Genomic DNA, 23,757 nt, shown 5'->3' on the forward strand with positions numbered 1-23,757 from the left:
TACTTTTATTTATAGGATCTGCTATGGGAATTCCAATCCGGATACAGTTCGCAGCTTCTGGGCTCTCTGGCTGGGGGAGATCTTCACAGTTTGGCAGTTTCAGCCTCATCAGAATCATGGGATTTGATCTTGCAAAAATGTACTCTGTTTGACACAGGACGTTTTCCAGGATTTCACATTCATCGCGACACAAGTCACGGGGCTTTGGGACGGATGAAGTTTCATCGCAGTACGGGAAGGCATAGTGGCACAGGGAAGGAATGGCGAACTGAGAACACTTATCAGATAAGTGACTGGAAGTGCCAATCATAGTGAAGGCAGCTGGAAAACAAACACAATTATTAACTCCCAGAGGCCAGGGTTTATCTTCTTTGGTTATCTAGTCAACGGATATCAGATATAAACACACATTGCAAGGAATCCGCCATGCTGAAACAGACAAGGCCCAGAGAAGGAGATTCATTTCAGATGTCTAAGCAGCTTACTTTCATTGGCTTGAAAAAAACCATTTTGACTACAAAGTCAGAAAAACAGGATTAAATTACATAGGTACCATTTCCTAATAAAAAAATTAATTAGGTTAAAGTACAATATATTTTTCATTTTTTACTACAAAGCAATCGAACTTTGTGTTTCATCTGGTGCTTCCTATTAGTTTTGTGAGGCTTCTAAAACATCTGACAGCTGTAGGGACAGAACTTGTTTCTGCAGTGGCTGAGCATGAGCACAGGATCCAGTTCTGTGTCTTGCTGGATGGCAAGAGTTGCTGGATGACTTAGGGTAACTTGCTTAATTTCTTTATGGCTTGAATACTTTCTACTCCATCTTCTGAAAATGAGGCAACTCACTTGAAAGTTCTCAAAGAACACAGTGCAATTGTTCCAATGTGTGTCATCGAATATTAGTGGTTCCTTAGCTTAATCTCTTACTAGTAGGGTAAGATGCACAAAAAGCACACCAGCCTACCTCTGAATACCGCTATTGACAAGGAGCTTACACCTCACAAGGAAACCTATGAGCTTGCTGATACATTATTTCCCCAAGTATGTTGCTCAGAACATTAATCGTGTGAAATAGAATAGTGCTTGAGAAACAAGCCAACAAGTTTGGGAAACGCTGGGATAAACAAAGGTAAATGAATTTTTTAAAAAACTTTCCACCAGGCTGATACCCATTAGAAATCTCCAAGAGAGCATTTTTATAAATAGGTTACCAATTATTTACATCAAAACTTCCACTTTTTTTTTTTTTTTTTTTGAGACAGTCTCACTCTGTCGCCCAGGCTGGAGTGCAGGGTTACGCTCTCAGCTCAGTGCAACTTCTGCCTCCCAGTTTCAAGGGATTCTCATGCCTCAGCCTCCCACATAGCTGGGACTACAGGCACGTGCCACCACACCCAGCTAATTTTTGTATTTTTGTTTAGTAGAGATGGGGTTTTGCTATGTAGGCCAGGCTGGTCTCGAACTCCTGGCCTCAAGTGATGCGCCCACCTCAGCCTCCCAAAGTGCTGGGATTACAGGAGTGAGCCAGTGTGCCTGGCCCAAAATGTCTACTTGTTTTTGTGGATATTCAGTTAAAAGTACGTTAAGGCATTCTTACATTAGGTTGAAATGGGTGTTTAACAGCTCCTCCCTGTCAGTCTTACTGCTCTTTGAAATTTCAGAATTCTCTTCCTGTTGAAATGAGGGCTTCAGAAAATGGCAACTACCTATTCTTATAGTTGCTTCTTTTGGTTGGTTAAAAAGTCCTCCAGGAGCCTGAGGCAGGAGAATGGCATGAACCTAGGAAGCGGAGCTTGCAGTGAGCCGAGATCGCGCCACTGCATTCCAGCCTGGGTGACAAAGCGAGACTCCATCTCAAAAAAAAGAAAAAGTCCTCCTCCCTCTTCCCCCTGGCCTCCTCTCAGTTCCTTCACATTCCTCATAGCACATAGCTTCCACATTGCTTCTGGGCCTTTTGCTGTTCTATGTTTCTGCCTTGGGTTTGTTCTTACCTCTCCTAAACCCTAGGGTTGCCAGATAAAGAAAAAGACAACAGTTACATTTTAATTTCAGATAAATATTTATGACATACTTATACTAAAAAATTATTCGTTGTTTATCTGAAATTCAAACGTAACTGGGTAGCCTGAATTTTTATTTGCTAGATATGGCAACCTCGTTAGAATGTCACGAAGGCAATGTGAATGGATCGCAAAGGATACGTGACACAGAGGCATTATAACTACACTAACGGAAGGGGACAAAGCTGCTGTAACCACCAGAATGATGCATGCAAAATCCTATGAGGTAGCCTATGCTACTTTAACTCACGTGTGCTAGCAAGTGCTTCGCTACTAGATTGCTATCAAAAGGATACTTTCAATTAAGAAAAACGAAGAGTGAAATACTGAAAGTTAGAGCAAGAAGAGACCAGTGGTCATCTTGCTTCATCACTCATTTCACAGATGAAGAAGGGGACTTTTTGGGAAAGTAAGCGATTTCCCCAAAGTTCACTGTCATAATAGTTCTGGGATGAGTGTCCAGAATTCTAAACTCTAAATTCATCCCCCTCAATCCACATCATGTTGCTTCTAAACAGTAAGCTCTGTGAGGGCAGAGACATACCTGGCTTATTTACACACCATCATCTCTTCCATTCAGGTTCAGTTCCTGGTACGCTGAAAGCACTTAATATTATTTATTGAGTGTTTGAGTGAATGTGAGATTTCACAAAGCTTCCTTTTCCTCTAAGAGCAGCCTTCAATAAATTACTTTAATGTAAATTCCAGAGCACAGAGATCATGTCTCATGCTTTTTTATGGTCCTGCTCCCAACCTCTATCCTGAGCTTAATCCTTTGTCAAGAGAGGAGCTCAATAAAACTTTTGGTGAGAAAAATAGTTATTCAAGGGACAAATATAATTTCATTGGTGCTACCTACCTGTGATCTGATTTTCTATTTCCCCTTGCATGTGCAAAGACTCCATATAGACAGTGCGGTTGCCAATAAATCTTGCACATGCAATCCCTCTGTATGGCTGACAGAATCCATCTTCTTCATACTCATCTCTGAAAGAAAGCATAGACAGATATTAGCTGATGCACCACATACATACACGGCACAGCAAGCGCTGACTGCGCAATACCCTAAATAGTCACTAGGGGGCACAGTTGGGCACAATATACAAAAGACTGGGCTAAGGAATTGGGCTTTTGCTCAGTTCTTAAAACATCTGTTGGTCACATTGGTCAAGTTTCCTACACCCCCAGAAAGTCATCCTGAAGCACAAAATCATCCTTAAATATGGGAGAAAATGCTTTTATTTTCGCAGCTGGTGGTGGGCTGGAAGATGATGTAGTTATAGGAGTAAAGAGGAAATGAGTTGGAAATCTGGGCACATGTTCTACAGTTTTCTGTTTTTTAAGCACAGATTATTTCTGCTTCATTTGCTACAAAGGTGTGGGCGACCAGATCCACTCCAACTGACATGTCAATTAGGGGGATCCATGAGGTGAGAAGCTGGGTGCAGCTGGAAAGAAACCCGAGGGCAGTCCAGTTAGGTGGCTCTTCACTGCTGAACCTCCATTATCTCTATCCTGCCCAAAGAGGACCAGGGCAAACCATGGCCTGGAGAGTTTGAATCAGGTCACTAAATCCAAGGAAATCTAGAGACAATGTCCATGGAAATTTTGCTTTCATGCTTCCCTACAATTTTAAAAAACAGTCTTATTAAAATTTTACGGCCTAAAAATTGTAATACTTTTTTTAAAAGGAGGGGTAGTAGATTTCATCTTGAAGACAGAGGGACACCAGAAATGACATGATTCATGTGCCAGGTAAAAGGACTGGAGATCTAAGGCTGGAGATGAAGACCCAAGATGGCAGGCTCAACCTGAAAGGGCAGAGGCTACCGTCTCCCATGAGGGCCTACGATGAGCACAAGATCCCTCGAGTGCAGAACATCCAGCTGTTTCTCAAAGGCAGACCATAGCCAAACCAAGTCTGCCTGCCACGTGTGTGGGTTGACTTTAACCCTGGATGCTCCTCATCAATATATCATCTCAAAAAAAAAAAAAAAAAAAAATACCGTTTTTCCTCTTTGGTTTCTTCTAAGTAAAAATCCCTCAGAGCAAAGTCAGGAGAACAAAATTCTCTTCCTGAGTTTAACATTTGGGCACCCTTAGGCAAGGTATCTGAGTCCTCTGAGCCACAATTTTCTCATCTACAAGTTGGACACAGTAACTGACTTCTCTGCCCTACAAGGGAAAGTCATGACGATCCCATCAGATAATGCAAAAGCTTTTTTAAATTGTAGAGATAATATATGGCTATTCTTAAAGTATTTACAATGACCAAAGAGGACATTTATTTAAAAGACAGTTATTTACTAAGCTCCCACATCGTAAGAGAGACTGCGGTTAGTGCATGGTGCTGCACTTCCTGGCTTGAAGGTCTAGTGTAGGAGTCTAGAAAGTCAAAGTATAGCAGCAAACCAAGTGGAAAAATCACCTGATAGGACACTAATTTTCCGCTTCTCTCTACTCCCATTCATTAAAAGAATCATTTTAAAGGTGAAGGTGGGGGAAGTATCTTCAGTTTAGTACTGAAAATAGTTTGTATTGCAAAGCTCTTAAAAACTTAACCTTTAAATACACATACAAATGAATATATAATATACCTGACATAAAGACATTGAAATTTTACTGTTGCACAATCCTGCAAGCACTCCACATGTTTACTTTCATAAATCCTAGAGTAATGCTGAAGCCTTTTTGGCTTAAATTTTACTTGGGTTGTAAAATTAACCCAACTTTTATTGAGTAACTAATACCATAAACCTATGGGGAGAAAGAAGGTTCTTGATGACCTACACTTGGATCTTGGAAACCTAAGTACAGAGACCAGAATACACCCCCATGCCACCCCCCTGCTATTACAGATGATGCTTGTCTATCCCTAGGCATTAGCAGAGCCCTGGATTTTTAAGGTGTCATTATGAGAACACTTCTTTCTCCCCCACATTAAACTCTCAAGGCTTCAATTTATATCTCTTGGGAGGACAAAACCCTGGAATTACCCCCAGATATAAATCCCCAACCTACTGGGAGTTCCCATATTTTATGTGTGAGGCTTAGGCTAAACTTCTTACCACCTTTCCAGTTCAAGACTCTTAAAAAGACTCTTTGAATACTTTTTTTCAGAATAAAATGGAATGCAATTCCTTGGCTGCACATTTCTTATCAAGGGCTTAGAACTGCAGGTGTATTAAATTTTTGACTATTCCCAGAATTCCTACTATCCTGTTCAGTCTCCTGGGAGACAGATTTTTTAAAAAGAACACAAAAAACCCCCAAAACCAGTATGTACTGTTATCTGCTGGGGAGTGGTTCTGTCTTGGCTGCTTATGAGAATCGCCTTGGCAGCACACTGGGAGGCCGAGGCAGGTGGATCATCTGAGGTCAGGAGTTCAAGACCAGCCTAGTCAACATGGTGAAACCCCATCTCTACTAAAAATACAAAAATTAGTTGGGTGTGGTGGCAGGTGCCTGTAATCCCAGCTACTCAGGGGGCTGAGGTAGGAGAATCACTTGAACCCAGAAGCTGGAGGTTGCAGTGAGTCAAGATCATGCCACTACACTCCAGCCTGGGTAACAGAGTGAGACTCCATCTCAAAAAAAAAAAAAAAAAAAAAAAGAATGAAAGAATCTCCTTGAGAAGCTTTAGGAAATACGAATGCCCAGGCCCCACCTTAGACCTATTAAATCATAGTCTCTGGGGATGAGGCTTAGATATCTATGCTGAAAGAAACCTATCAGGCGATTTGAATGTGGTTGAGAACCACAACACTGAAAAAAAACAAACATGTATTAAGTGTCTGCTGCTCTGGGCTGGGTACTGTGTTAGGTGCTTTCTTCAAAGCAGCCCCTGATGAGCTATTATCCTTATTTTATGAGGGAGAAACTCAAATTCAGAGAAGTTAAGTAACTTGCTCAAATTCACAAAGCCAGTCAGTGGTGGTGCTAGGATTTAAACTGAAACTCAAGGTGAGGCCACCATCCCATGTTGTTAGGTCTGTAACTATGTTCTGCGTTTCAATACTACTCTGAGTTAAATCAGCCTACTCGAGAAAGACACCTTGTAATGAGTGTTGATTCTGTACCAGATACTGCTAAGTTTTATATACTTATAAAACAGATACTAAATCATTTAATCCCAACAACAATCTTATAAAAAAGGTAAAGATGTAATTATTCCCGTTTTACAGATGAGAAAGGTGAGACTCAGAAAGCATAGAGAACTTATCCAAAGTTACACAGCAAGTAGAAGAGCTAGATTTGCCCTAAATAGTGTTTCTAACCACACTCTATAACTCCTTTCCAAGTGGTTTGGCGATGGAGTTTTTGCACTGCTTACGGGGGCTTTCTGCTGTGGAGAAGCTTTGGTGTATACTGGGTGGTAAAAGGTTTTCTTTTAAACATAAAGTCAAAATCACATTTCTTTCTTTTCCATTTTTCCCCACTGGCTTTGGCTGGAGGGGAACAAATGTTCCTCCAGCATTAATCAGCTTTACGCTTTTTTCCAGCTCATACTTCTTTCATCGCTGGAGTCTTCCTGCCTCACTCCATGCTCAGCAAATTAAAAACATGAAGCAAGTGGCAAGGCAGCAAAAGTGCAAGGGCACTTGCAATGAGCGTGCCCGAGGCTGCATTCAATGGAGAAGAAAAGTGCGTTGTGAAAGGGCAAATGGAATTTGGCCATTCATCACAGTGGCTGGCACCAGCATGCGCCGCTACCTCACCATGATGTCAAGGTGCAGGGGTGCTTTGTGATGGGAACTCATGTTTCTCATAAAGGTAATTGAGTTACCATGTTGCCAGCCTCTACGACCTGCCATATTCTCTGCCATGGGATTGGGAAACGCAAATGTGGTCTGTAATCCACCTCCAGGGTCTCCTCCTTCTCCAGGGCAAGGAGCTTATGAGGGATGCTTGAAGAGTGCTAAGAGGGATCGTGGAACAGTGCAGCAGCAAAAGGAGTGCCCATCTAGGAACCACTGCAGAGCAAGGAAAGGAGATGCTGTTCTGCAGAGACTTCATCATCTAGTTCTTGCCAGTTTTTCCAGCTTCCTTCCCTGCCAGACAAGCCTATGAGCCTGATGGTACCAGTCATGTGGATGATTTTGCTAGTCTCAAACCACAGGATGCACTTCCATGCTGACATGGCTTGACCCACGCTCATCCTGAGGGCTGGCATGCCCTCTGCCCCTTCGTTCACCTTGTGAATGTTCTCATCTTTCAGATCCAAATGCCCCTACCTTCCCTGGAAAGTTAGTCACTCACTAACCCCACCCATTCCCGGTACTTTCATCAAACGATTCCACAGATTTCCAGTTTCATATACTATTTTATCTGTTTAGCACCCACCTTACCACTGACCGGCCAATAGAACTAGAAGAGATGAGGAGACTGTCCCAGGGTAGCCCACCAACGTGGACCCTTCTCCATACCAGGAGTATCCTCTAAATTGGAAGCCATTTTCTTCCTCATCAGAATATACAGGGCATGGGCAGGCATAGCTGAACTGATTGGTACTGACAAATTTGACCTTTGACCCTAAAATATTCTTTTTGGGGATAATTGCAGTTAAAATGCCTATCTCTCCTTTTTTTTTTTTTTTTTTTTTTTTTTGAGATGGCGTCTTGCTCCCACTGCGCAGGCTGGAGTGCAGTGGCGTGATCTCAGCTCACTGAAACCTCCACCTCCTGGGTTCAAGCGATTCTCCTTCCTCAGCCTCCTGAGTAGCTGGGATTAGAGGCGTGTGCCACCATGCCCGGCTAATTTTTGTATTTTTAGTAGAGACAGGGTTTCACCATGTTGGCCAGGCTGGTCTTGAGCTCCTGACCTCAGATGATCCACTTGTCTCGGCTTCCCAAAGTGCTAGGATTACAGGCGTGAGCCACCGCGCCGGGCCTCCTACCTCTTCTTAATGAGAAGAGAATGGATGCAGAGGGACTTTCCTGACTGTAAAATCTCACTTAAACCAAAGAATTGAAAACAGGTACTCAAACACACACTTCTACACAAATGTGCAGAGCAGCACTATTCACAATAGTCCAAAGGTGGGAACAACTCACGTGTTCATCAACAGATGAATGGATAGACAAAAGGTGGTAGATACATACAATAGACTATATTATTCAGCCACGAAAAATGAATGAGGTACTGAAACAGGTTACGATGTGGGAGAGCCTCAAAAACATGCTAAGAGAAATAAGCTGAACAAAAAGGGCACATATTGTATGATCCTATTTATATGAAATATTTAAAATAGGTAAGTCTTTAGAGAAAAGCAGATTGGTGGTTGCTAGGGGCTGGGGACAGGGAGGAATAAGAAGTAACTGCTTAGCGGGCATGGAATTTTATTTTGGGATGATGAAAATATTTTGGAACCAGACAGATGTGGTGGTTATACAACATTATGAATATACTAACTACTATTGACTTATTTATTTTAATATGGTTAATTCTGGCTAGGTGCAGTGGCTCATGCCTATAATCCCCCGCACTTTAGGAGATCAAGATGGGAGGATCGCTTGAGGCCTGGAGTTCAAGACCAGCCCAGACAACATAGTGAGATTCTGTCTCTACAAAAATAAAAATAAAAAAATTAGCAGGGCATGGTGGCACACACATGTAGTCCTATCTATTCAGGGGGCTGAGGCAGGGGGATTGCTTGAGTCCAGGAGTTTGAGGCTGCAGTTAGCCATGATCACACCACTGCACTCCAGCCTGGGTGACAGAGCAAGACCATCTCTTTAAAACATAACGAGAATAAAATAAATAATAAAATAAAATGGTGAACTCTATGTTATGTGAATTCCACCTTAATTAAAAAAGATTATATCATTTACACAAGGGCCAAGGTAGAGGGACCTTGGGAGAGGGCCAATGGTTGCAAATTCAAGCCTCGAGGTGGGGGAGGTCCTGGGGGTAGCTTTGTAAGTCACTTCCAAGCAGACTAATCTGATATAAGCATGAGCAGTTTACTAGTATCAGCAGGTTCTTTTGTTCTGATTCTCATGGCTCTTCAAATGGAATGCCAGGGACAGGGACTCGGCAATCCCACAGCATGGCAGCCTCATAGGGACAGAGTGCAGTGAATTAAATAGCCCAACACCTCTGACCTCTGAATTTATCCCCCCGGCCCCTTTCATACACCCTGTTTTGAGCCATGGAGAGGAAATCACATCAAGATGGCTGCCCCTAAAACCCTTGAAGGAAAGTCATCACACAGCTCAAAGAGATGGAGGGTCCATAGGTTTGCTCAGTGAGCAGTTTATTAAAGTGGGAGTTATTTTCTGTCACGTAGATAGTCATTTCTCTTTACCCAAGCAAACACAACTTACTAATGCTTTCCCAAAAGACCATTACGGCCATGAATAAATGGAAAATAGCCCTTTTTAAAACTTGTGAATCAGGCCACCTATTAGCAGATCTGGTTAAAAGCATGGCCACATAATTGGAGCTGAGTGTGAAGCTTCCCACTTCAGAGGCGGGGTTCTTCACCCTTGGGAGGGGCAAACAGATCTCTTAAGGTAAAATTAGCCCTGGCTTTTAATAAAAATGGGGCTACGTTATAAAATTAAGGATCCAAGTAAAAGATGCAGAATTATTCCAATGTGGACGGAAGATCAGAGACACAGAAACTTTAAGAACAGATTATAATTGGAGGTGGTCTGAAAAGTTACCTCCTATTCCAACCTACCTCCTTCCTCTTCCCAGGGAGACTTCAAGCCTGGAAGCAACCTTAGTTAACTGCTAACCAGGAGGAGGGGGCATCATTTGAATCTTATCAGCTCTAGCTGCACACACCTTGAAATGATGGCCCTGGGAGAGGGAGCATCTCTGGACAGGTATAGGCAAAGACAAGGAAAGGGATGGCTGGGGAGGGTGAGCATCCAGGGAGGGGAGCTGTCGGGAGCACGAAACGCAGACTTTGCCTCAGGCTGGCTGTGGTCAAGAGATTACAGGTTAAATATGTGATCCTGAAGTTATCTCACAAACTCTGCTTTCTAAAGACCGGTCTGAAAGTGGGCATCAAAAAGTAGGTGTTAACATACTTGACCTTTAAGGTCAGTTTTCAAAGGGAGCCAATCAAGGCATGTCAACCCAGAGGGCCAACGACTCACAGAGAAGCCTTAAATCTATAGGGGTGAGAATTCAGCTAACCCTTACATCCCTTTTTCTTTTATTGGAATGCCTTTGTAAGCATAAGCAATTTTGAGGTGACGGTGTCGAATATCACATGCTGGTTCCCACATCTGGTCAGTGACAATTTGGTTAACATTTATTCGCTTAGCTAAAGAGTCCCTCGACCTGTTTCATACCACCTTTTTTCTTTAAAAAATTAAATCAAAATTTTGAAGTTTTTTCCCCTTGGCTATTAAAACAAACAGATGAATAATGTTCTGTCATAGTTTCCAGAGCAGCACGTAAGAGTTACTTGTGTCCAACTCAGAAAAGGGAAGGTATTGGCTGTGCTTCATGGTGATGTTTGGAAACACAAGGGTTTGCATTTCACTTAGAACAGGAGCAGAATTACCCAGGCTTGTATCTCACAAATGTAATTTGAGGGAAAATTATGTGTGTAACAGATTTTATTCCTATTTAAACACACATTTGAAGTGATAGGACTGCACTAGTACGGTATTGGCAAGAATACAGAAGATTGCTAATCAAAAGAATGAGTGATTTTTTACTGTCTTCAATTTACTGAGGTTTTCATGGTAGGGTGGCCTTGCACCTTCTAAGAATGCTTTGGATGTTTTTACTTTTCCTCTGTTAAGGGCCTGCTTTGCCCCCAAGGTTAGGCTGAAGCTGGAAATGCATAGGTGACACTTGGAGTCCCCGAGTTCAGGGCCCCCGAGTTCTTATTAGAGACCCCTTGGAAGTGCTTTGGCAGTTCTCCAAATATCAGGCATTCAAACCACCCCCTAAAATTGCCTATTAAGAATAATGGGACTTTAGAATAATATGAAATTCACACATACCAATCTAGGCAGATTTTCGACCACAAATGTTACTGGAATTGCTTTGATTTTTTTTTCTTTCCTTTTATGCCTTTGGCCATGGAGTGAAAAAAGAGAAGGTTTGTGGAAAGAGTGGTAAATGGAATTTAGGGACATCTTAGGAGGGTTTTAATTTCATCTTACTACTCAGAAGTGGGGTGAAACCCAATCCCCAATTCTTGCTTTTCTGTCTCATCTCAGCTTTGTTTCCCGTTCCTTCTGCTGATGGTGGTTACAAAAGACTACTGGCCTCCGTAAAAAGCAATGGTGAGTTTAATGCCTCTCTGTACCCTCAACTCCAGCAACCACCCAAAGGCAATACAGAGATGCCCATGTCACAGGTAGAATCTTACAAATTTTTATAATTGCAGAAGCAGCAATTCACATTAAAATAATGATTAATTTGTAATGCACAGATTTGTCCTGTTCCTCCTGTTTCAATCCTCCTAAAGGCTTTCCTTGTCATGCTAAGTAAAACTGGCATCTTTACAATATCCTTACATCATCTTCTCCTGCCTCACCTCGCTTCTCTGACCTCATGCCCTGCCACTTTTCCCCGACCCTTACTTGATTATTACCTATTGTGTTAATATTTAGTCTCATCAGGCATACTCTGTATTGATATATTCAACTGTTTATTGTTTATAAACAAACTTCATGGGAATAGGAACTTTGTTTTGGTCACTACTATGTCCCTAATGGCCAGAATAGTGCCTATTAAGTATCAAGTTGTTGATACTTAATAAATAAATGTTTAATAAGTGAATTAAATCTCTCCCACTTTTTATTTTAATTACTGTGTGGTGGCAGCAAAGAGGGATTGTCTAGTAATCTGAAATGTGTAGTCCATCTCTCTACTTCCCCACCCCAGCCACCCAACCTCTCCATGCATTTTTCCTTATTTTTGAGACAGGATCTCACTCTGTCACCTGGGCTGGAGTGCAGTGGTGAGACCATAGCTCACTGCAGCCTCAAACTTCCAGGCTTAAGTGATCCTCCTGCCTCAGCCTCCTGAATAGCTGGAACTACAGGCTTGTGCCACCATGCTTGGCTAGTTTTTTTACTTTTTTTTTTTTTTTTTTTGTAGAGACAGGGTCTTGCTATGTTTCCCAGGCTGGTCTTGAACTCCTGGACTCAAGCAATCCTCCCACCTTGACCTCCCTAAGTGCTGAGATTACAGGCATGAGCCACCATACCTGGCCTCCCCATGCATTTAGTTTTGCTAAATGGAAGAAATAATGAGAAGAGGAAGAGGGGCAGCTTCTAAGAGTAGCAACCTTGAAGACTAAATTTGCTTCCAAAGGAATTCTTGAATTTGACCACTTTCTTCCCTCATGGCTCAGGTCCCCACCACCTCTCAGCTGCCCCTCACTGAGAGCCCTGCCTCCAACCTTCCACTCTTCCAATCCATCCTCCAAAGGCTGCAAAAGGCCATCTAAGGTGGAAATCTGTGTGATTGCTGAGGCTGATGTTCTTCACAAGCCATCTGGCAATTCTTGGGTCCACAGTAAGTGAATACTTGTTATTAGAATGCCTGTATGAGATTGGAAGCTCACAAGCATCTCAGCTAATTTGGTTTTCAAGTTAAGATGGTTTCTTCTTTTTCTCCTCTTCATTTCTTCTTCCTACCATTATGCCCTATTGAGATTTTATTCTATGCTCAACAGTATTCTAGGCCTCGAGGTAGACATCAAAAAAATTCCCTTTGACTTTCAGCATGGATATAATTTGTGATCATACATGTTTATGAAAATACTACATGGCCCCAAACCAGAAGCAACCAAAAGAGAGAGAGGAGACAGAGAAAGAGACAGACACACACACAGGAAAGAGAAAGAGAGAAAGAGGAGAGAGAGACAGAAAGAGAGAGACAGAGAAAGAGAGAGAGATGAAAGCTTACTATACACCTACCTTGTACCAGGAACCCCTCCAGGTAGGTTGCATTATCTCCATTTTATAGTTGAGGAATTAGGTCCAGAGATTAAGTCTCTTTCCCAAAACCTTAGGTCTTGCCCCAAATTTCTTGCAGTGTCCATTATAAGAAATATATAATAAAGCCAACAGCTTTGAAATGTGTACATATATGATTTAGTGAAAAAGAGACAACACAAAACAGTACTTGCACAAATAACACTGCCTTGTAAAGTGTGGAAGGAGTTTAGATGGAAACAGTTCGATTTTATTGGATTATTCATCCTCAAAATGGCACAAGTGCTTAACAATGACACAATAGGTTAAAATACTGAGGAAACGAACTTGAAAAAAGGTGCTAGGTTTTGTTCTACACTGCCTAGACTCAGCAGAAGGGAGAGAATTTGTAAGCAATGGCTGAAGAAGGACTTTTAGAGGATAAGAAGAGGGTGGAAGATGTGGGAGGTACCTAAAGCCAGAAAGACAATGAACAGAAAAGATCCCTCCCAGGCAGCCTGGCTGGATTCAGTGTCCCTCCATCCAACAAGGACTGTTCTCACTTCCTAGATATGGCCAGGAAAAATGCTAGCCAAGTGCATTTCAAGTTTCTCTAGGGCATTCCCTAACTGAAGCATGATGCTGGGACTGAACTTGGCATTGCTGAGTGGAAAAGTTGCTGGACTGGAAATGAGAAGACCAGGGTCTTGGTCCCACTTTGGCTGCCAACAAGGTTATTTCCGTGCAACCTTGGATAGGTCACTTACCCTCTTCGTCCTCACTTACTCCATTTGTATAATATGGAAGTTGAACTGTATAATATGTTCTTTCCAATTCTAACCTTTTATGGTTACTCTAGTGTAAGCTCTCAATATATCCCACCAAGATGGCTGCAGGAGTCCCCTAACTGGTCTCTCTACCTCCATTCTTGGCCTGTAAATTGATCTTTCCTGTTGCCATAGAATGACGAGCTAATAGGTAGATCACATTATCTCTTTCTTACAAATGTTCAGTGACTCTCTACTGTATAAAGTCCACTGGCAACAGTCCTAGCACATTAACGGCAATCATGAGGTCCCTATATAACTGCCCCACGGACATCTTCAGCCCAGTCTCCTGCATTGCCCCTCTTGGTCCTCAGGTCCTGGTATTAAAGAACAGCTTACAGTTTCTGAACATATCACACTGGCACTGATGTTTGTGACTTGGCTATTTCCCTTCCAGGAAATCCATTCTCATCTTTCTTCACCTGGCTCTCTCTCCCTTATCCTTCCAGTTTCGGTTCAGTCTCATCTCCTTTAAGATGCTTTCCTGAAACTTTCAGATTAGTTCATGAGAAAATATGTGCTCTCTAGCATCCTTCACTGTATAATTATTATTTGTTGAGAAGTCTGTTCCTCTACCAGGCAGAATGTTCCAGAAATACAGCAACCGTTCTTACTTATCCATGTAGTAGTAATGCAACCCCAGTCTCACTCCCAGCAGAGTCGAGTACATATAACTTGGTTTGTAGAAGGCACCAAATAAATGTTTATAAAAGTGCACTCTATGTTTCTCTGCTATGGCTACACAGACCTCCTCCAGATTCCAACACCATCAGCCTTTAGCAAGCCCTCATTTGAATACAATCCCAAAGGTGTAACAAGGCAAGTTCCATTCCTATTTCTTAAGTGCACTAGGCGAGCTCCCCATAAGCCCTGTAACTTTAGTCTTTTAGTTTTGGAGCTGGCGGGTCCAAGGCAGGCTCATGGCTCCCCACCTCACCCACTGATTAACCAGAAATGAAAAGGCTTCACAATCCCTGGGCCCAGGTTGCTGTTATGTGGGGCTCATAGTACGGAATCGTATCTGACTCCATGAGAGTATCTGAAGCTTTACTAAACACCCCTAACCTATCAACTCCCAGCTTTGTAGTCATTTCCAGTTGGAATGTTTTTAGGCTGAAAAAAGACAGGTTTGTGAAAAGACATAAACATCTTTGGTGAGAGGTGACATATGTTTTCTCCTAGTGAAAGCAGGGCACTCCTGTAGATTCTGCAGTTTTTGGATACTGCACAAAATACATCTCTTAGGCAATTAATCTCCTGGCAGGCTTTGAGTGAAGCAATTACCCCATGTTTTTCTTTGTCATTGTTCGAAAGTTTAACAGTGCATCTATCTACTTTATTTGAGTCTGGAAAGCCAAAGCCCGCCTTGAAACCTCTACAGCAAACATATGTAAAAACGTTTAGTGTTCACACGTTTGATTTAAATATTGACAAATTTTTTCATTAGAACATTAAACCCTTTGCTTTATTCATCTTAAATGCTTTCCAGGAGAGTGACTTCCCCCATTAGAATGACTCCTAGTAACTCAATACAAACTTTGCAAGCAAGAGACCATGGAACATGGTAGTCTATTGTGCTCACATTCTGTGGTGAGGCAGCTGTAACTGGTTATGAACCAGTGCTGGAAATAGTATTTGGAGCTTTCTTGGCAGATTTCTTACATCGTTATTCAATATGAACTGCAAATCATATGCTCATAGTTATGAAAACGTCAGAAACTCCTAGTGTTCACGCTTTGTTTGACAAAGCTATTTTCGAGTACTGTTGGAAGGCAGAGGCGTCCAGCACTTGGGTTGCAGAAGGAAAGAACACTCTCCCACCCCTGGCAGTTTTTGAGAAGTTGGTAATTTGCTCCTATATGACAAGAGCTCAACTCTGAACTGATGGGCGTACGTTTCACATAGTCTTGATTAGTCCAGGATGTGTGTCAGGGCTACTAGAGGTCTGGAAGGAAATGCAAGAAACTTGTGCACTTCTTGCTCAGTTTGGTCAACTGAGCTTCAGACCAGGGTCAGCAAACTATTTGACTCTGAATCCTAGGGGCAGCTGAGCAATGCTCCCCAGGGAAGGAGCAGGAAAAAACCGGGCCTAGAAGGAACGGAGAGATCAGACAGTGAAGTAAAGAAAAAGGGGCAGATGGAGACAGAGAGGGAAGGAGAAAGGGAAGAAGGGAGAAAAAGAAAGGCAAAGTTTGAGATCAGTCTAATGTCTAACAATAATACAATAAATGTGCATGATGTAATTTATAATTTAAATTTAGACTTTCATCACATTCTTATAAGATACCCCAGGACATTCTCATTCCACCCTTTTAAAACTAATACTTGTTGTGGCAATTTTGAAGAATAGAAGCACAAAGAAGGGAATTAAAATCATCTACATCCACAAACCACAGATAATTAAGGTTAATATGTAGCATATATTCTGTATGAATACATATAAACACACAAATTATTTTTGCAAATTGGAATTATACTAGACATAGTTTTTTCTTTTTAATGTAATATGTATTTTCCACATTATTAAGTATTCTTCTAAAATATTACTTTTAGTGACCACAATTACACAGTTACCATTATATTCAACTTATCATTATCTATAAAAATGTTGAGATAAACATCCTTGTAGAGAGATCCTTATATACCTCTATGATTATTTTTCTAGGCTCAAAACAATAAGTGGAATTATTTTGGGGTAAAAAGTATGCACATTTTCAGAGTTTTTACATGTATTTATAAATATCTTCTAAGAAAATTATTATAACTTATATTTCTACCATCAATGCGGAAGGGTATCTATTTTTCTGCACTCAATGCCTACAAGTGCCTGTTAAAGTACCTGCTAGGTATAATCACTTTTTAAGATCACACCTCGTTTTTTATCCTTAGTAAAGTTAAACATCTTTTTCATATGTTCACGTTTGTAAAACTTTTGTACTAGTTATTACATGAACTGTTTGTACATTTTTAGTACTTTTTCTGTCCATTCTATGTTTATATTAGTATTCTTTATTAGATGAAAACACTGAGGTTTTACGAGATTAACCAACTTTCCCAAGATCACACAGCTAGTTAAGTGGCAAAAATGGGATTCAAATTTGGGTTTCTAAGTTGGCTTTAGGTCATGCCACGCTCAGTGTTCTTTTCTAAATTCCAAGAATAATGATGTCCTTAAATCCAACAGGTCAAAGACAAATCCATTGAATGCCAAAATGAATAAAACCCAGAACTAGTATAACAAGACATAGTGTCCCTCCATGAGGATCAAACATCGTTCTGGTCTTTGATTATACTCACCAAACTATGCTTGGAATATTTGCAGAGACATAGAGGTAGCCTATCAACAACTTCTATAACGTGTTTTATTTAAATGATCTCTAGTGTCCCTTCCAGAGTGGTAGGCTTAAAGCAAATCTGAATGGGAGACCATGTGAGGAGAGATACTGAGGTAAGGGGAGGCTTGCTGTTATAAATCAAGATGGTGCATTAGTTGGTAGCGTATTCTACTTGATCAGTGAGGGAATGTAGCTATCAAAAACCTGAGTGACATTAGGGGCACTTGTGACTAGGATGTATTCTCTGAAATGAGGGAGGAGCCATTCTTTCTTCCCTCTTACTGGTCAAACTTCAACTTCACCTGGAGCATCAGGCACCACTGTGGACACCAGATGTCATCAGGGCTATACATCAGTGATCATTCATTAAAAGCAAAGAGACTAGGTTGGGGAAGAGAACTAAAATGATGTCACAAGAGGAATCATTGAAGGAGGTAGAGATGTGAGCCTGGAGAGGAGAAGACTCCAGTGAAATGAGAACATCGTTCAAATGCTTGAAGGACAGCTCTGTGTCCTCTACGAGACAGATGTGCTCTTTAAGGGCCTTCTCCAGTTCCTCATCTCCAGTATCCTAGCATATGGGGGTCAGCCAGAACACAGATATTTATTGGTGGCCTACTGACAGCCCACTCCTCCCACTCTTGGGGCTACAGCAGTGGACAAGGCAGAACGCCCTGCCTTACAGAGCATGCATCCTAAGGGTTTCCAGTACATGACTGCTGAAGGATGGATGAATACATAAGTGGATGCCTCAAAGATTAAACATCAAAATGGGGAACCGCGGAGGAACATTTGGATTGAGAGGGTAAACCAATGATACCCTCAGAAATGGTGGAAGAACAGTGGAAATGCCAGTCCCCAGAAAGCTGAAGTCAAGAGGTCTGAAGAGAAAGGGCCAATTAGTTCCTTCTTCCCCATCCTCACATCACTAAGTTACATTTTAATGAAAGTTCCATCTGGTTAAATTGCATTGACGACTCCTACTGTTTTTAGGATAAAGTGTAAATTCCTTAACCTGACTCATAAGCTAGCTCACAGATTGGAGCTTGACTATATTTCCGGCCTCAACATCTCGGGTTCAGACAAAACAAAGAGAATCAGATAGAAAATTCCTGCTTGGAGTCAACTAAATGCAGGCTAAGCGAGGCTAAGGGGAGCAGGCTTCAGTGAATTTTACTGGTTCCTTCAACTAGCACTAATTGAGCACCTGGTCGGTGCCAGGTTGTGGCAGCTGGTGCAGGTTCTGGTGCTCAAAGAGCTCACAGTTTAAAGAAGAGGAAGTAGCTAACCATAATGAAATGCCATAAGGGCTACTACCTGGTGAGGCTGCCTCTCCAAGGGTAGAAGTCAGGAAGAAATGGCAGGAAAAGAGGCAGAGGTAGATCTATTGGTTCATTCTGCAGATATTGAGTGCTTGCTATGAGTAGCTACTATTTTAGGCGCCAGGGCTCAGTAGTGTACCAAGGGCTGGGCAACAGAGCAGTCTGCTCTGGTGCAGCCAATATTGGGTGCAGACTCTGTGGATAATTTAAAAACAATAATGAGACCAATTATAAGTTAGTCCACTTTTATTACCAATATGCACCGGCAATTCAAACAATGTTGTTTAAAATACTCTTCCCCGCCAGGGTGGATGTTCCCACTGCCCAGCCCTTGGTACACCACTGCTGGGTCTACTACATTGAACAAAACATCCCAAAATCCCTGCCCTCATGGCAGTTTACATTCCGGGGGAGGGACAGTGGTGGAGACTTCTAGTTGTCCATCAAGATCTGCTCTTCTCTCCCAATTTTAATAGTAGAACTCCTTAGATTAACTGACCACCAGCTGGAGACCACAGCTAGATATGGTCATGTTACTATGTTCTGATCAAGGAGGTGTTTACCTTCTGATCAAGGTGTACCACCTCTGGGTCAGGTCCTTACCAAAATAAAGAAACAGGAGGAAGGAAGAAAAGGAAGGAAAGAAGGAAGGAAGGAAGGAAGGAAAGAAGGAAGGAAGGGAGGGAGGAAGGAAGGGAGGGAGGGAGGAAGGGAGGAAAGGGGGAAAGGAGGAAAGGAGGAAAGGAGGAAAGGAGGAAAGGAGGGGAGGAGGAGGGAGGGAGGAACGAAGAAAGGAAGGGAGGGAGGGACAGGGAAAGAAAGAGAGACAGGAAGGAAGGGAAGGGAAAGAAGAAAAGAAAGAAGATAGGGCTGAGCAAAAAAAAAAAAAAAAAAGTATCCCCCTGACTGCAGTGTGGCCATGAAGAGAAATGCTAAAGAAGCCATCCAGAACAAGGTAAACACTACAGGTTGAGGCTGGCAGACGAATAAGATAGACTGAGGCTGGATGTTAAGGTGAACACTGGGAACAGAGATACCCTTCCAGCTATGGAGAGCCTCCTCTAGACTGGAGGGAAATCAATTTCCAATTTCTACCTTGGTTAAGCCATTCTCCATCCATCCATCCAACCACCCATCCATCCATTTATTACACCAACCTAGACTGAACTCTAAATAATACTGGGAGGTAGACTATAAACAAATAAAGGAAATATATAGTCTGGCAGGTGTTAAGTGTATGCAGGAAAATAAAGTGGGGTGGAGGAGAGTGAGTGCTGCTGGGTCAAGGAGGCTGCAGCGCCATTGTTACCATTAGACCTACATAGTCCAGTATGGTAGCAACTAGCCACACGTACCTGCTTTTGAGCATTTGAATGTGGTGGGCTCAAACTGAGATGTGTGGCAAGTGTAAAATACACTCTGGATTTCAAAGACTTAGTACCAAAGAAAAAAAAAAGAGTAAAATATCTCATTCATATTTTTATATTTATTATACATTAAAATGAAAATATTTTGGATCTTTTGGTTAAAAATAGATTATTAAAATTACTTTCATTCTTTTTTACTTTTTAAAATGTAGCTCTTAAAAACTGAAGATGACGTATGTGGTTCCACCGGAAAATGCTGCTTTAGGCTCCCCGTAGCAATTCCTCACTGCCCCCACACAGCGCTCTCCACGACCCTACTGCCTCCTTTGTACGGTTGACTCCCCAGACCTCCCCCAACTCCAGCCTTTCCACGGTCCTGTTCATGGGAAAGAATCCTGCTCTCTGGATATTAGGGTTTATTAATAATAATCATCATGACCCAGTAGGTTCCTTTAAAGACTCGGCAAAGGGAGTTCCCTACGTGGAGGCCCAGTGCACATTGCCTCTTTGGAGAACAGTCGAGAACCACCAAAGGTTTTGCTTCTCAAAAAATAACACACCATTTCCTGACTGGACTGCCACATCACACACATTTCCACCACTGAAAGTTTGCCTTTTCTTAAAAGTTTTTATTTCTGGCCAGGCGCGGTGGCTCACGCTTGTAATCCCAGCACTTTGGGAGGCCGAGGCGGGTGGATCACGAGGTCAGGAGATCTAGACCACGGTGAAACCCCGTCTCTACTAAAAATACAAAAAATTAGCCGGGCGTGGTGGCGGGCGCCTGTAGTCCCAGCTACTCGGAGAGGCTGAGGCAGGAGAATGGCGTGAACCCGGGAGGCGGAGCTTGCAGTGAGCCAAGATTGCACCACTGCACTCCAGCCTGGGTGACAGAGCGAGACTCCGTCTCAAAAAAAAAAAGAAAAAGGAAAAAAAAAGTTTTTATTTCTAGAAGACCCCTTTTTAAGAAAGTGGCATTTGAAAAACTCTAAGTCACAGTATCCAAGAGCAAGGGCTTTGGAATCAAATAAACCAGAGTTCAAATCCTAGCTCTGCCCTTTCTTACCCATGTGGCCTTAAATAATTACTTAGCCATTTAAGCATCCATTTCATTTCCAAAGTCAGGATATTATCACCTACACCTTACATGGCTGTCTTGACCTACTATGGTTCCACCTTTAACACATGTGCCATGGATATAGGTCAGCTCAGATTATAGACTACAGGCCCCCAGCCATCACTTTTTTTTTTTTTTTTTTTGAGATGGAGCCTTGCTCTGTCGCCTCGGCTGGAGTGCAATGGCGTAGTCTGGGCTCACTGCAACCTCCACCTCCTGGGTTCAAGTGATTCTCCTGCCTCAGCCTCCCAAGTAACTGGGATTACAGGCGCCCGCCACCACGCCTGGCTAATTTTCGTATTTTTAGTAGAGGGGGTTTCACCATGTTGGCCAGGCCAGTCTGGAACTGCTGACCTCATGATCTGTCTGCCTCAGCCTCCCAAAGTGTTGGGATTACAGGCATGAGCCACCGTACCTGGCTGCCAGCCATCACTTTTAAAAAGCTGTTGAGAATCATGAATAAGGATAAAAAAATACAACTATGGGGGTATATACTTTCCCTCCCACTGCCTCTCAGAAAAATTCAACTGCGGGGAGTCGGCTGAAAAAGGCAGTAAAAGGGGGACCACATTCCCCCATTGGCTAAACAATAAACGCCAAAATTCCCCTTGCGCATGTATAGCTTTCTACTGGGAGGCCAAGGGGTCAGGAATATGCGTGAAAAAAATTAATTGAAATGGCTCTTTAAGAAGCAAGAAAAACAAGGCAACCCCATCATGTCCTCAGTGAAATGTCCTTTTCACATTGGCCCTCGGGTTAGCCAGCCAAAGATGACCTGTCAAGGTGAGGCTGGCTGACACACGATGAAGTGTTTCATTAATACTGTCAAACCATGACAACATTTACGGTCCATGTGCTGGACCTTCACGTGTCATCTAAACATGAATCTTTTAAAATTTACATAGCCTAGAACAGTTGAAATATCAATAGCTTTCATCCATGAGTCACATGGAGGAGTAAGTGATATATATGCATTATCTCATTTCACTCTCACTGCAACACTGGGCTTGCTAACCAGGTATTGTTAACTCTGATTTACCAAGGCCTAAAAAGCCTCCTCATTTTCCCCTTGATCTAGCATCAGAATGAGCGTTAGGATCAGGTCTATCTAATTCTTTTTTTCTTTTGAGACGGAGTCTCGCTCTGTAGCTCAGGCTGGAGTGTAGTGGTGTGATCTTGGCTCACTGCTACCTCTGCCTCCCGAGTCCCGGTTCAAGCAATTCTCCTGCCTCAGCCTCTGGAGTAGCTGGGATTACAGGCATGTGCCACCGTACCCAGCTAATTTTCATATTTTTAGTAGACATGGGGTTTCACCGTGTTGGCCAGGCTGGTCTTGAACTCCTGACCTCGTGATCTGCCTGCCTCGGCCTCCCAAAGTGCTGGGATTACAGGCGTGAGCCACCGCGCCTGGCCAGGTCCGTCTAATTCTTTACCATTTTGCTATACTGCTAAATACAGAAAGGCCAGGTTTACAATGTTTACATTTATTATGAATTATTAATGACTTATAAACTGAATGGGATCTTGCTTGAACGTTTTAATTATTATTATTATTTTGAGACAGGGTCTCATGCTGTCACCCAGGCAGGAGTGCTGTGGCACAATCACAGCTCACTGCAACCTTGACCTCCTGGGCTCGGGTGATCCTCCCACCTTAGCCTCCCGGGTAGCTGGGACCATAAGTGCCCACCACTACACCCAGCAATTTTTGTGTGTTTTTTCTGTAGAGAAAAGGTTTCACCATGTTGCCCAGGCTGGTCTCAAATCCCTGGGCTCAGGTGATCTCCCCGCCTTGAACTCCCAAAGTGTTGGGATTACAGGCATGGGCCGAGGTACCCAGCCCCTGTTTTAATTATTTGTATGAAGACAAAATGCAAGTGAACTGATCTCCTTGACTAGGAAGTAGATGGTGAACATGTTTGTGACTGAGAATGTCTTGTGGGAGCTGCCTAATATTTGTACAGGAGAACCAGTATGGTGTTGTGGAAAGAGGACAAGGCTGGAAGGAGGCAGGCACTGTCAGCCTGATAGGGTGATGTTGGGGCATTTTTAAAGCCTCTGTGAGTCTCAGTTTGCTCATCAATGAAATGGGAATACTTACTTCCACAGTGCCTGTATCACAGGGTTTTTGTATGATAATGCATGTGAAAATGCTTTTGTGAACTACAAAATCCTACATGAACACAACAGACAAAGCAGGTGTGTGGCATGCAGCAGGTGATTTGAGAAAAAGGCAAATACTGGCAGATCTAACTTCTTACATAAGCTAGAGTCATTTTAGAAAACGTGATTTTTATCATTCTTCCCCTGCTCATTGGTTTGAGAGAAAAAAATAATACTTTTTTTCTTAACCCAAGCCAAATTGAAAATTGAAGCAATGAATAACATTACAAAGTGTGCTCCTGCATACAAAGCATTTTCCGCATATTATCTCTATTTGATCCTCAAAATCATGCTAAGAGGCAGATATTTCAAAGATGAGGAAAATGAGGTCAAAGAGATCAAATAGGCTTCATTTGATAACTTGGTGATTAATTGGCCAGATGGGGACTCAATACCAGGTCTGTTATGTCTTTTCCTCTTTACTAAGTTTCCTCTGAGCTGAACCTCCATTCTCCCACACCCCTCTATCCCCTGCCCCAAAAATGTTTAGCAGAAGACAATGTAACATCATTGACCAGTCACTGGTTTTCTTAGTCAATCAGGCCTTGGTTGAGGACATATTTATTTTATGGCACTACACAGAGGGTTCAAAAGGCAGGTTGGACTTGATTTCTTCCCTCAAGGAGCAAGTAATATTTCTGGAGAGACAAGATATAAAATGTTGAAATAACA

General features: G+C 42.4%; 1 protein-coding gene across 2 annotated transcripts in view; it reads right to left on the reverse strand.

Annotated features, from left to right (window-relative positions):
• Window positions 1–23,757, reverse strand: part of ROR1 (receptor tyrosine kinase like orphan receptor 1) — a 410,747-nt gene that overhangs the window by 39,110 nt on the left and 347,880 nt on the right. For both annotated transcript variants that reach the window (XM_055234118.2, XM_055234119.2), the window contains exons 5-6: window positions 2,922–3,049; window positions 4–321 (exon numbers count right to left, since the gene is read on the reverse strand). In XM_055234118.2, the coding sequence (XP_055090093.1) occupies window positions 4–321; window positions 2,922–3,049 (446 nt within the window). The remainder of the gene's footprint in view (window positions 1–3; window positions 322–2,921; window positions 3,050–23,757) is intronic.

The sequence above is a fragment of the Symphalangus syndactylus genome, chromosome 19 (assembly GCF_028878055.3).
Source record: "Symphalangus syndactylus isolate Jambi chromosome 19, NHGRI_mSymSyn1-v2.1_pri, whole genome shotgun sequence".
Lineage (NCBI taxonomy): Eukaryota > Metazoa > Chordata > Mammalia > Primates > Hylobatidae > Symphalangus > Symphalangus syndactylus.